This window comes from Polypterus senegalus, chromosome 7, assembly GCF_016835505.1.
Source record: "Polypterus senegalus isolate Bchr_013 chromosome 7, ASM1683550v1, whole genome shotgun sequence".
NCBI lineage: Eukaryota > Metazoa > Chordata > Cladistia > Polypteriformes > Polypteridae > Polypterus > Polypterus senegalus.
The window spans coordinates 44,994,930-45,009,301 of record NC_053160.1 but is presented as its reverse complement, the minus strand read 5'-3'; the positions used below and the strand labels follow the sequence as shown (position 1 = coordinate 45,009,301).

At 39.8% G+C, this 14,372-nt stretch overlaps 1 protein-coding gene across 1 annotated transcript; it reads right to left on the bottom strand.

The window, feature by feature from the left end:
• Positions 1-461: 461 nt before the first annotated feature.
• On the bottom strand, positions 462-2,185 carry LOC120532140 (C-X-C motif chemokine 11-1-like). The gene is made up of 4 exons (XM_039758029.1): positions 2,066-2,185; positions 1,845-1,971; positions 1,584-1,670; positions 462-963 (listed from the first exon to the last, which is right to left on the bottom strand). The coding sequence occupies exons 1-4, from the start codon at positions 2,118-2,120 to the stop codon at positions 951-953; spliced, it is 282 nt and encodes a 93-aa protein (XP_039613963.1). The 5' UTR covers positions 2,121-2,185; the 3' UTR covers positions 462-950.
• Between the last annotated feature and the right edge of the window lie 12,187 nt (positions 2,186-14,372).

The following is a 14,372-nucleotide window of genomic DNA, read 5'->3' as shown; positions in this document are numbered from 1 at the left end:
TAGTAGATTTTCAAAAAGAACCTGTCCTGGAATTAAGTGGTGCTTTGTCAAGCATCAATTCTACAATTAACCACACAACCCAGGAAAGAACCATAAGGTGCCATTAAAGAACCAGTATTTTTAAGAGTGTAAGCAATATATCGCATCAGTCTTGGTGCAGTTTTACTTCATCTCAGGTGAAGTATTATAATAACAGACTATTAAACTGCTCTGCATTATTTTAGTAGCTTGTTAACCACTAGTTCACCAAATCTGCACAATTTTGTATCTATGAAGAAAACTGACACAAACCTGGGAAATTGTGAAACCCCCAAACACACTACCTTATACACTCAAAATTATTTAATATTTTGGGGCACGTGTGTTAGAATCAGACAATTCTAGATTGGGTTTCTTTATATAACACAGTGAGCAGCACTGCTGTCTTTATCTAAGGAATGTCCACCACAAAACATTTGCACTATAATTATATTTTTATTTATTCTTTGACAATAGAATTTGCAGGAATTTACAAAGGATATATTACAGTATTTACAAAACAAATAATTGTATAATCCATTCTGGACAAAACTTCCCTTAAAGAATTAGCCAAAATGCAAATTTTCAACATGAACACAATAAATCTTTAAAAGTTCAAACATTACAGTCGCATCTGCACTTAAAGAAACCCTTGTGATGATGCTTGAGAAATTTTACTCTCAAAATAAATTACTGTCATCAGTACATTGGAACTTGTTTTTTTTTTACCATAAATATTATTATAATTTATTTTTCTTGCAGAGAAAAACTTAATAATTAATCAATCCAAATAATCAAGATTTATTTACTGACAGTAATGACTCTTAGCCAAAAACTTTTGGTTTAACTAAATTCGCTTCAGGTCAGAGTAGGTTTGCCAAATTTCCTCTTTGTGGTTGAGCCTTCTTTCTTTATCACCAGATGTGAGATTCTTAATGTGAAGATCTGTAAAACAGTGAAAGTTCTTTGTTAACATTCACTCATGAACCATTATTACCAATATAAATAAAACAACTAATTTAATTGTTAACATTCACTCTTGAGTCCCTCCGTCTATCCATTCTTAGACCTTGTATCCTGGCATCATCAAGCACAAGACAGAAGACCACCCTGAATAACGTGCCAGTCCATTGCAGGGTCACACACCTCACATATTGTCACTTTAGTGTTTTCTGTCGTTCTAACACACATGTCATTGGGATGTAGGACGACAGCTGGCGTATCCAGGAGGAAAACCGAACAAACACCAGGAGAACATTCAATACTTACAGTGACCAGGCCAGCAGTTTGAACGGAGTTCACTTCAGCTGCACATCATGTCACTCATTCTTAAATCACTATGACTAATATTACTAAAACTTTGCAATGTTACTATTAATATTCATTCTTGTGTCACTGTTATTACTAAACATTTAAATGAAAGATGCTCATCACTATGAACAAATACAAAAACTTCAAGGGAGGCTTTCAAATTATCACAACATTAAAACAAAAAAACATTAAAACGTATCAACTAGCCTAGTCACAGTACACATTAAGAGTTGCCAAGCCTTTTGCTAGGTTACCTTTCTTTCTTTGCTTTGTTGATTATATTTTGAGTAAATCTGGATTTTGGATTCATGCACTTCTGTGTTGTATCCTTCAGGGTAACACTGAGAAAAGAAATCCAACATACAGTATAAGTCAAGATGGCTGTTTTCTAAGAGGTTCTTCTGACAGTATTATGAGGATTTCGGAAAGATGGCAAAAGCTGGAGATCATATTAGAAATATCACAGCACTGCTCCATTATGTCAATATTTTTCTCTAGTAAGATGAAATACTCACATAATTTCAAGTTGTGAACAAACTGCAGAGGATGGAAATATTTCAATCTTCTCAATTCGAGCTGGAGAAATGAAGTCAACCCCACTTCCAATGCAGCTGCAGCGCACCCTTGTGGGTAGGGGGGATCCTGAAAGTGCAGGGAAACGAGAGTCAAGAGTGCACCAGCATGGAGAGGAGCACAAATTATACAAAGAAAAGATGAGAGCAATTCAGATACTCACCTTCAGTGGCAGGGTGCAAAAGGAAAGCAAGGAAAAGAAACGCCATGCAGATCATTGTGACAGAGACACCAGCTTCTCAAAAAGAACTTTGATTTGAAGATTAATGTCAAGATCTGTCTGATGGCTGGGTGGCTGGTTTGGAATTTATATTCAGTCTGACATGTGCCCTGACCAGCCACAGACCGCAAGTCTAGATCACGGGGAACTCCCCTATAATGCAGCCTGTTTCTTCCTATCAAGATGGGTATTTCTCAGAAGCAGCCAAACAAAGTAAAAGTAAGATATACATTTCAAAATTCAGGAGTCTCATAAAACCTGGAAACTTTCTCTTCCTTTTATTTAAATTTATATTGTAACTTGTGTTGTACATGGGTGTCTTTTCCTTCAATGATGACAATTTCTGAGAAATAGTTCAATGCCATTATATTGTGAATTTCTCCTTGGGATTAATAAAGTATCTATCTATCTATCTATCTATCTATCTATCTATCTATCTATCTATCTATCTATCTATCTATCTATCTATCTATCTATTGATACCTGAATCTTTAAATGCTGCATAATTTAAAGCAGATGTTCATAGGCAGTAGAGATTCATCCAATCATTCATTGCACTTGAGCAGTCATGAAAAAATATTTCACAACCAGATTTTCCATGCATGTAATATTTGTAGTCATCCAGGATTAAACAAAGAGCCTGTAGTGGCCATGTTATTCGAAGTAATTAAAGTAGGGTGTCTAATGCAGATCCTGAGGGGCCGCAGTGGCTGCAGGTTTTGTTCTAGCCATTGTGGCAGCCAGCTGACGTCCATGCCCAGCCGGGACGCCACTGCACACTACATTCGGGGGAGCAGCCCTGGACAGTGCCATACCTCCCCCTGGATGCTAGATGGCTGCCCCCCTGGGCTGGAGAAGTGCCTCGGTTTCCCACAGGGCTCCCTGGGAATTGGAGTTGGGTGCAGCCCTGTTGGGTCCCACAGGTACTGCCAGGGGGTGCTGTGTTTGGGACTCCTGAGCCCGTGTGAGCAACAGATTCGTCACACCTGGAAGCATTTTCAGGTGACGTATAAAAGGGAGCCAGCAACCACCACTCATTGGCCAGAGTCGGGTGGAGGAGGACAAGGTTGCAGTGGAGGAGTGGTGGTGCCAAGGAGAAGAAAGTGCTTGTGCTTTAATGGGGAGTAATAGTGTTTGGGACTGTGCTGTGGCTGGAGGGATTACGGGGAAGACGTGCCCTCCAGCTGAAGAACTAATAAAGTCTGTGTGATTTTTACACGTGCCTCTGCGTCAGTCTGTGCCGGGTCGGGCGCCATATAGCGACTTTATCACACCATGTTCTTAATGAGTAACCAATAACTGATGCTAATGGGTCAGATTTGTTTTGATTTGCTGTGTTTTTTTCCTTAACCAACAGCCAAAGAATAAACAAATAACAAGGTAATTCAGACCACTATCTCCACTCCAACCAGTCTCCTGTTTAACTGTTAATGAAACCCGGTGTTTAATTCTATGGCTTGTTAGAGTTCTCATTCTGCTACACCCATGGCCAGATTAAGAGGAAATTGGGCCTGATGCTGCAGCGCAAAAAAGTCCTATTTTTTCTCGGCATTGGTGCATGTGCATTTGACACTCACCGTACATGCGCGCTTAGACCGACCAAGGAGCCTTAATTGCTTGCGACGCAACCAGCCAGCCTTTACTGAACATGAATAATAATAACACCGTAGTATCGTAACAACTCGAGATTAACATCAAACTATGTAACATCAACATTCAATAGTAATTGTCTGAAAAGTGCACTTAATGCAAGGAAAATACACAAAATTTCACAATTCTCTTACAAAACAGAGTAAGAAAAAATTAATTTGCAGAGACATTGGGTAAAAGTGACTCAGTTCAGGCTCTTGAAGGTAAAAATTTGTCCACTATTTAAATTTCATAATAGACCAGAATCCTGTCGAGGATTTTAAAAATTCTAAACATCCATGCTTAGTGTTACCTTTACCGATAACCATTTAAATAGCCATCGATTTTTACTGTACAACTAACTTTCAAGGTGAAAAATTTACTATGTGGAACTTACCGAACAATAATAAAGTGGCAAGAATCCCCAAGATATTGCAAAAAAAATAAATTTTTTAATTTTTAAATTACTAAGTAAACTGTTTAACGTAAAATTTATAGCATTAACTTGAAATCTTCGGTTAACAATAAACACAATGACGTTATAGTTACGTCACAGCACAAAGAACAATAGTAACTGTATAATAAGTAACGCTGTCTCTAGGCTTCTGAAAGTCGAACTCTAAATTTCATTCTAAGAATTATTTTGAGGTTAATATAGCAAAGGAAAACTGTTCAGCTTCCGGAAAATTCTTGTCTGTTTTCATCTGGGCCTATTTCAGGAATGGGCCTAATACTGCAGCATCAATAGCACCCACCTTAATCCGGCCCTGGCTACGCCAGTCATTTCCAAAACCGATTTTCTTTTTTCTAAGCTCTTCATCCACACATAATCAAGACACATTCTCGCTGTGTGTAAGATTTTCTTATTCATCCATCCATCCATCCTCTTCCGCTTATCCGGGGTCTGGTCGTGGGGGCAACAGCTTAAGCAGAGAGGCCCAGACTTCCCTCTCCCCGGCCACTTCTTCCAGCTCTTCCGGGAGAATCCTAAGGCGCTCCCAGGCCAGCCGGGAGACATAGTCCCTCCAGCGTGTCCTGGGTCTTCCCCGGGGCCTCCTCACGGTTGGACGTGCCCGGAACACCTCACCAGGAAGGCGTCCAGGAGGCATCCTGATCAGATGCCCGAGCCACCTCATCTGACTCCTCTAGACGCGGAGGAGTAGCGGCTCTACTCTGAGCCCCTCCCAGATGACTGAGCTTGTCACCCTATCTTTAAGGGAAAGAACAGACACCCTGCGGAGGAAACTCTTTTCAGCTGCTTGTATTCGCAATCTCGTTCTTTCGGTCACTACCCATAGCTCATGACCATAGGTGAGGGTAGGAACGTAGATCGACTGGTAAATTGAGAGCTTTGCCTTACGGCTCAGCTCTTTTTTCACCATGACAGACCGATGCAGAGCCCATATCACTGCGGATGCCGCGCCGATCCGCCTGTCGATCTCACGATACATTCTTCCCTCACTCGTGAACAAGACCCCGAGATACTTGAACTCCTCCACTTGGGGCAGGATCTCTCCCCCAACGCTGAGAGGGCACTCCACCCTTTTTCCAGCTGAGGACCATGGTCTCAGACTTGGAGGTGCTGATTCTCATCCCAGCCGCTTTACACTCAGCTGCGAACCGATCCAGAGAGAGCTGAAGATCACGGCCTGATGAAGCAAACAGGACAACATCATCTGCAAAAAGCAGTGACCCAATCCTGAGTCCACTAAACCGGACCCCTTCAACAAGATTTTCTTATTTATTCAAATAATTCCTTATTATTACTTAATTATTTCTTGGAGTGTGTGTTGCCTTTCAAAATCTTCATATCATTCAAAGTGTACTGTAACACCAAAGCTTTCACTGTCTCAGCCTTACATAAATACTCCATAATCTGTTTCTTTTCCTTTTCGGGAGGCATCACACTCTCTTCAATGGCAGACAATCTCTTATCTAACAGATTCCTTGTTTTGCCGCTTTGGCTGCCCTAACTCTTCTTGCAGTTGATCAGACAAAATTTCCATCTTTCCCCCTCAAAAGAACTGTATAAAGACCACTGCACATTTCTCACTTGTTTCGCCTCACAAAGTAATGACCAATATTGGGTGCTTTGTATCTCAAATTACTTTTAATGATCCCTCAGCAGTGTCTTTCCACCTGGACCCTTCTTGCCTGCCCTCAGACTGCATCTTCAGATTGTTCAGGCATTAAGAAACTAACTATTCCTTTTGTCTACATGTTATAAATTTCACTTTCTTTTTCTACAAATTATAACTTTGTTCCCTTTGTTTCTTCTTCTATTAAATTCTTTTTTTAGTTATTTTTTGTTTTTGCAAAAATTCCATTTCTTTTCTGCACACTACTCATTTCTTTGCTGGCTTATTTATTAAAAGCCTATTGCTAATCAGTTAGAAGACGACCCATGCAAAAAGCATTGCAAGTTACCCACCAGCCCTGATAGGACTCACCTTTTCTCTCTAATTTTGATTCTTTAACACCCAAAATCTCACTATGAGGCAGAATTCAAGATCCCTTTTTCAGTTGAGTCTAATCAGGGAGTTGAACCCCAGCACTTCAGACTCCAGCAAAATATACAAAGCCATCCATATTTTTTGGTACAAACTCACATTTTTCCTTGATTTACCTTCCTGGTGCACAGTTTACAATTACAAATCAAAAATTCAGATGTGATTAAAGTGCACATTGCAGACTTTAATTTAAGGGTATTAGCATACATTTCTGTCACACCATGTAGAACTGACAACACTTTTTACAGATGGTCTCCCTATTTCAGGGCACTATATGATTGAGACAATTGTCGTCACAGGTGTTTGTGATTACTCGTGTGTTTTACTTCTTCATTAGTGCAGGCATAGAATACCTAGGCTTGCTTCTACCCTTTGGAGTCTGCAGTTGCCATTGTTCACCATGAGGACAACAGCTGTGCCAGTGATATTCAAAGAAGACATTGTGAGACTGAAAATAAGAAAAAAAACCATTACAGACATTGGTAAAACCTTAGGATTATCTAAATCAGGGGTGCCCAATACATTGAATGCGATCGACCAGTAGATCGGAAAGGGTGTGCAGGTAGATCACGTTGCATTCAAATTTTTTTTTTTAAATGTTAGTCTATCATATATCCTCCCTATGGCATTTGCCACTTGATTGACATACAGTGCGGTCAATCTGAGATCTTCTTTCTTCTAACACACTGGTCACACGCATGATCAAACGCGTGAGCTACTGCAAAACTCCAGCTATCCTGAGAGGCTGGGAAGTGGGGGTTTAATGGGCTGGATGTGTGGATGTGGAATTGGAAGAGGATTTTGTTTTTCTCACAATGTCACAATCGAAGTGCGTTTGTCTGATCTGTCAATCTATCATTGCTATTCCAAAGAAGGAAAATGTGGAAAGGCACTTTCGAACTGTTCATAAAAACTACGAAACTGACGTCCTTCCAAAAAGCGATCTGAGAAAAGGAAAGGAGAGGGAACTAAAATCGCAGTTAATCGTACAGCCGTCATTTTTCACTCGGCTGAATTCAAAAGCAAAGGGAGACACACCGAAGCATCGTTCCGGGTGAGTCACTTGATCATTAAGCAGAAGAAGTCCTTCCAAGAAGAGAAATTCCTGCTGAGATTTCGAAGACCCCTGGCCCGAGAAAAAAGAAGTTTCTCCTTGTCATTAAACATGCAGAATACAAGCAACTTAATAACGATCTGACCAACATGTTGAATGAGCTTAATTTACAGCTGCAAGGAAAAGACAAAACCATGGTCAATATGATTAGCACATTTAATGCTTTCAAACGAAAAATACAACATCTGTCCTCAAAACTGCAGCGCCTTGATTAGGGGAACATCCAAAACCTCGCGTCAGAGCTGGAGGCGCAATGGAAGGCGTGTGCGCAACTTGACAGCATACGTTTCACAGAGCAGATTGAAAATTGTAAATTGTCTGTCTGACTTTATCTAATGGAAAAAAAGTAATGATTCGAGTGTTGCCCAATGTAGCAGAGTAAGAGTAATGTTTCTTCTTCACAAATGTACTCAAGTAAAAGTAAAAAGTATGGTGCAGTAAAACTACTCTTAGAAGTAAAATTTTTTTAAAAAAGTTACTCAAGTAAATGTAATGGAATAAATGTAACTCGTTACTACCCACCTCTGATACTCAGTATATACTGTATAACTATATATATATATATATTTAGATTGTGCACTATGCCCGGCTGTTTATCCCGGTCAAGACCCCCAAGCCGCTAGATGGAGCCCTCCCTGCAATGTGGAGATGCCCCAGCTCCAGCAGGGCATCATGGACTTTGGAGTTATAGTGCACAGCCCTGCAGGATAACGTCAGGGCCACCAGGGGTCGCTCCAGGGAGAACCAGGGACTGCTATTTGCCCTATTCCCCGGGAGTACTTCCAAGTCACATGAGCGGAAGAGATGATGTACTTCTGGGGTGAAAAAAAGGACTTTTATCTGACCTGGAAGTGATAATGAATTATGGACTGAAGGATGAGAAACACTTCCGGGTCAGGAACTATAAAAGGACCATGGGAGCTCCCAGATGGCGAGCTGAGCTGGGTGGTAGGAGGGCAACGCATCTGGGAGTGGAGGATTGGTTACTGTTTTTGTATTTGTGATTGGTTTGTTTAATGAATAGTGTAGAGTGGAGGGTGCTTGGTTCACATAATTATTATAATAAAACAAAGGATTATTGCACTTTTACCTTGTGTCTGGCGTGGTACCTGAGGGTTCAAGGGAGCGATAGCGCCCCCTACTGCTACAAGATATATATAGATATATATAGATATTTATGTAGATATATATATAGATAGATATACAGTAGATATATACGTAGTATGTATATATATATATATATAGATAGATATACAGTAGATATACGTAGTATGTATATATATATATATATATATATATATATATATATATATATATATCCATCCATCCATCCGCTATATCCTAACTACAGAGTCACGGGAGTCTGCTGGAGCCAATCCCAGCCAACACAGGGCACAAGACAGGAAACAAACCCCGGGCAGGGCGCCAGCCCACCGCAGATATAATATATACATGTATATATAGCATTTTTAATGTAGGTAGATAATTTTTACATGGTCATTTTAAAATTAGCTCACAAGCCGAAAAAGTGTGGGCATCCCTTATCTAAATCAACTGCCTAAAATATCATTAAGAAGAAAGAACACACTGGTGAACTCAGGACTGGTAGGTGACTCAAGAATCCTCACTGTGGTAAAGAAAATGCCCCAAATACCTGTCCAACAGATCAGAAACAGTCTTCAGGAGGCAGAATGTGCCAGAGACTACAATCCGCAGAAGATTTCATGAACAGAAATATAGTGACCACTCAACAAGATGCAAACCACTAGCTAGCCACAAAAACAGCATGTTCAAATTACAGGTTACAAAAAAGTACTTGAAAGAGCCTGCAGAATTCTGGAAACAGGTCTTATGCATGGACCAGACAGAGACTAACTTGCTTCAGAGTGATAGTGAGAGCAGAGTCTGCAGACAAAAAGGAACTGCCCATGATCCAAAGCATATCACCTCTTCTGTTAAATATGGTGGTATGGCTACACAATTAATTCTGTGGTCTATAGAAATGCCTTATCTGTTCAAGTTCCTGTAGATGACTCCAAACGCATTGGATACAAGAAGATATTGATCCCAGACTTAATACTTAGGCATCACAGGAGTTTCCCCAAAGTTAAAAAATGGAAAATTCTTGAATGGCCAAGCCGTTCACCCCATTTAAATCCAATTGAGCATGCTTAACATGATGACCCTGACTCTGTTGTTTCACTAACACAATGTCTTACTTGTGTTTCTGAGTAGATGAGTAGTAATTTTCTCAAGCTAAATAGAGAAAAAACTGAAACTTTAGTGATTGGCAATTATGGATATAATGAGGTTATTAGAAATAAACTTGATGCATTAGGATTACAAGTCAAGAATTTAGGGGTAACTGTTGACTGTGACCTGAATTTTAAATTGCATATTAATCAGATCACTAGGGCAGCATTTTTTCACTTATTAAACATAACAAGCATTAGACCTCTTATACAGTATCATTGAAAGATACTGAGAAATTAGTTCACGCTTTTGTTTTCAGTCCACTAGATTACTGTAACGCACTCCTCTCAGGACTACCAAAAAAAAACTCATCAATCCACTGCAATGAGTGCAGAATGCCACTGCTAGAATCCTAACTAGGAAAAGAAAATCCAAGCACATCTCTCTACACTGGTTACCTGTGTCATTCAGAAATGACTTTAAAATACTGCTTATGGTTTACAAAGCCTTAAATAATCTCGCTCCATCTTATATATCGGAGTGTCTGACACCTTATATCCCAAATCGTAACCTTAGATCCTCAAATGAGTGTCTGCTTAGAATTCCAAGAGCAAAACTTAAAAGAAGTGGTGAGGCGACCTTCTGCTGTTATGCACCTAAAATCTGGAATAGCCTGCCAATAGGAATTCACCAGGCTGATACGGTGGAGCACTTTAAAACAACTGCTAAAAACACATTACTTTAACATGGCTTTCTGATAACCTCACCTTCATTTTATTCCTGATACTCTGTATATTCAATTCATTATAATTACTATTCATCCGTACTGACCCCTACTCTCTCTTCTGTTTCTTTTCCCGGTTTTTCTGTGGTGGCGACCTGTTCCACCACCACCTAATCAAAGCACCGTGATGTCCTACACTGATGGATTAAAAGCCAGAAGTCTACATGACCATCATCATCAAGTCCTTCCAAGAGAACCCTAAATACAAAGAGGACTGTCTCATTTATGTTAGGTAGAATGCCCAGAGGGTGCTGGGCGGTCGCATGGCCTGGAAACCCTGCAGATTTTTTTTTTTTCTCTCCAACCGTCTGGAGTTTTTTTTTCTGTCCTCCCTGGCCATTAGACCTTACTCTTATTCTATGTTAATTAGTGTTGTCTTATTCTAATTCATACTTTGTCTTTTATTTCTCTTTTCTTTATCATGTAAAGCACTTTGAGCTACATTATTTGTATGAAAATGTGCTATATAAATAAATGTTGTTGTTGTTGTTGGTCCAGATCTGGGAGGAGATCCTCCAGGACACCATCCATCGTCTCATTGGGAGCATACCGGACATTGTCAGGCATGTATACAAGCATGTGCAGGCCATGCAAACGACTGAGTACGATTTTGAGTTGCTGCAATGAAGTTTCGACAAAATGGACTAGCCTGCCACATAATTTTTTCACTTTTATTTTCAGGGTGTCTTTGAATTCATCCCTCTGTAGGTTGATCACTTTCATTTCCATCAAACAATGTGGCATCCTTTTGTTCCTAACACATTTTCCAGTCCATGTCAGTATAGATATCCAGCAGGATTTTTTCCCATTAAGATCTGATGTGTTTTCAAAGTGTTCCATGCATTCAATTATTTGGTGTTTTTTATTTGTAATTCGTTTAGACTACTTTTCAGAGATCTGTTTCTGCTTTGATATTAAAATGTCTTTTACAGTTGATCAGTGTCAAAATAGCCCAATGAAATCCACTGTAATCCAGCGTTGTATAACAATAAAATGTGAAAAGTGAATACTTTTTATAGGCACTGTAAACTAACACAAAATCACCTTGATTTAGATAGTGTACATGGATATATTGTATGTAAAGTGTGTATTTTGTTTTATGTAACTGCATCACCATGTCAGGTTTGAAGTGGTTACTCAGTTGGTCAGATCAGACTTCTCATAGCCCAGATCTTCTGAAATTCCTAAATGCTTTCAGGCAATCAACGAGATTCCCTCAGATGTTTATTTGCTCTGCCTTTGAGTCTCCTCTACCGGGTCTTGCACAGCAATCCTTCCATAGTAGGTACTTAGGGTTATCTTTGCTAGATGCCCAAACCACATTAATTGGCTCCTATTGCTTTGAAGGCAATGTACTGTCAGGTTCTCCTGCACTCTGAAGACTTTATCCTGTGTCAGAAAGTTCGCTGGACGACTCTTTGGAATAATGTGTGCAGTGGCAGACCAAGATTTTTGGGGTCTGAAGCTTGAACTGTTATGGGGGCCCCTTCACAACCAGCAACGAGGTCTGGGTAACCACTGTGTCATGTATGTACATATGGGAGACACCTTAATGGAGTGGATTAAGGTAATTGTCCACAGAGACAGGAGGTGATGTGAGGTAATAACAATCTCTTGTTTCCTCCCTCTGCGGAAAGAAAGACTGTCGGCTTCTCCACTTTTGACGTCACTTCTGTGGTCTGTCAACCTGAACACACTTCTTCCCCCCAGAATACCTCATTAGTGAAAGAGCAACCGTCTTGGGCAGCTGACCTGAATAACACAGAAGACTCATTTTGCGTTTTACAAGCAGTTTCTTTAAAGTTGTATTTTCACTTATTTAGGGTTAGCCTCAAAGTGCCCCAAAACACTTATGTTGTCTGGATTGCCCTTTACAACTGTTGTCTTCTTCAATGGAGTCGTTCCACAACAAATCTCCACATTAGATCATTTTTAATTTAACCACTATACTGTATCTCAGATTTTGATTGAAATTGCTGTAATGAGTTATTTCACATTTCAAAGTCATTGGTTTGAATAAAAAATTCCTATGCCTTATAGTTTTTGAGTTTTGGAGGAATAAAAATTAGTGAAATATTATAAACATTCATGGTGCATCATAGAATGATGAAATAAAACATAGAAAAGACCACAGTTTATATAACAATTTATTTTTGACACCTATAAGAAATAAAAAGTCAGTAACATGTTGTTCTTTGTTATGACCCGGGGGTGTCAAAATCGGTCCTTGAATGGCTACTGTTGCTGCGGGTTCTTGTTTCTTTCTACTTTCTCTATTAATAACCAATCACTAATGCCAACGGAACATACTATGTTGCCTTTTCTTCTGTTTTAATTGTTTTAATTTTGTTCTTTAAAAAGAAGCCAAATAATAATGAGATACAAAGCAAGCCAACAGATGACTTGGCTGACTCAGATGCCATTTGCACCCGTCTCTTTCATGGAATATCTGTCTCTTTAAAATGCTTGAAAACAAAAAAAATGAACGTCTGCACTTCATTTTCGGTCTGCAAAGCATTTGGATGGTGATCTTACAAAAAAGAAAATCAATTTTGAAAATTACCGCTGTGGTAGAATAAGAACACTAACAACAACAACAACAACAATATTTATTTCTAAAGCACATATTCATACAAATGATGTAGCTCAAAGTGCATTACAGGATGAAGAAAGAGAAAAAAGACAAAATCTAAAAATAAAGTAAGACAATACATAGAATAAAAGTAAGGTCTGATGGCCAGGGAGGACAGAAAAAAACAAAAAAAAAACTCCAGATGGCTGGAGAAAAAAACAAAATCTGCAGGGGTTCCAGGCCACGAGACCACCCAGCCCCCTCTAGGCATTCTACCTACCATAAATTACCTCAATCAGCCCTCTTGGGTTTCAGGGTTCACATGGAAGAACTTGATGATGATGGCCATGTGGACTTCTGGCCTTTAATCCATCAATGTAGGGATGGCACGGTGCTTTGATCGAGTGGTTGTGGCGTAGATCGCCACCACAGAAAACTGGAGATTGAACAGCAGAGAAAGTAGGGTTTAGTACGGATTTAGGAGACACCATGAATGATAATGATAATTAAATGCATATACAGAGTATCAGGGTTACGCTAAAATGAAGCTATGAGAAAGCCATGTTAAAATAATGAGTTTTCAGCAGTTTTTTAAAAATGCTCCACTGTATTAGCCTGGCGAATTTCTATTGGTAAGCTATTCCAGATTTTAGGTGCATAACAGCAGAAGGCCGCCTCACAACTTCTTTTAAGTTTAGCTCTTAGAACTATAAGCAGACACTCATTTGAAGATCTAAGGTTACGATTTGGAATATAAGATGTCAGGCACTCCGATATATAAGATGGAGCGAGATTATTTAAGGCTTTGTAAACATAAACAGTATTTTAAAATCAATTCTAATTGTCACAGGTAACTAATGTAGTGACATCAAAACTGGAGTGATGTGCTCGGATTTTCTTTTCCTAGTTAAGATTCTAGCAGCTCTATTCTGCACTATTTGCCATCGATTGATGTCTTTTTTGGGTAGTCCTGAGAGGAGTGCATTACAGTAATCTATCCATCCATCCATTATCCAACCCACTATATCCTAACTACAGGGCCACGGGGGTCTGCTGGAGCCAAACCCAGCCAACACAGGGCGCAAGGCAGGGCCCCAACCCACTGCAGGGCACGCACTCACACACACCAAGCACACACTAGGGACAATTTAGAATCGTCAATGCACCTATAAGTGCATGCCTTTGGACTGTGGGAGGAAACCGGAGCACCATGGAGGAAACCCACGCAGACACGGGGAGAACATGCAAACTCCATGCAGGGAGGACCCGGAAAGCGAACACGAGTCTCCTAACTCCGAGGCAGCAGCACTACCCACTGTGCCACCGTGCCACCCTACAGTAATCTAGCAGACTGAAATCAAAAGTGTGAACTAACTTCTCAGAATCTTACAGAGTTATAAGAGATCTAACTTTTGCTATATTTCTTAAGTGAAAAAATGTTGTCCTTG

Excerpts from the sequence above, each read along its gene's own strand:
- LOC120532140 (XM_039758029.1), bottom strand. The coding sequence starts at position 2,120 with ATGATCTGCATGGCGTTTCTTTTCCTTGCTTTCCTTTTGCACCCTGCC. Across the intron at positions 1,972-2,065 it reads TTTGCACCCTGCCACTGAAG|GATCCCCCCTACCCACAAGG; the intron begins GTGAGTATCTGA and ends CTGCACTTTCAG. Across the intron at positions 1,671-1,844 it reads TGTTCACAACTTGAAATTAT|TGTTACCCTGAAGGATACAA; the intron begins GTGAGTATTTCA and ends TTCTTTTCTCAG.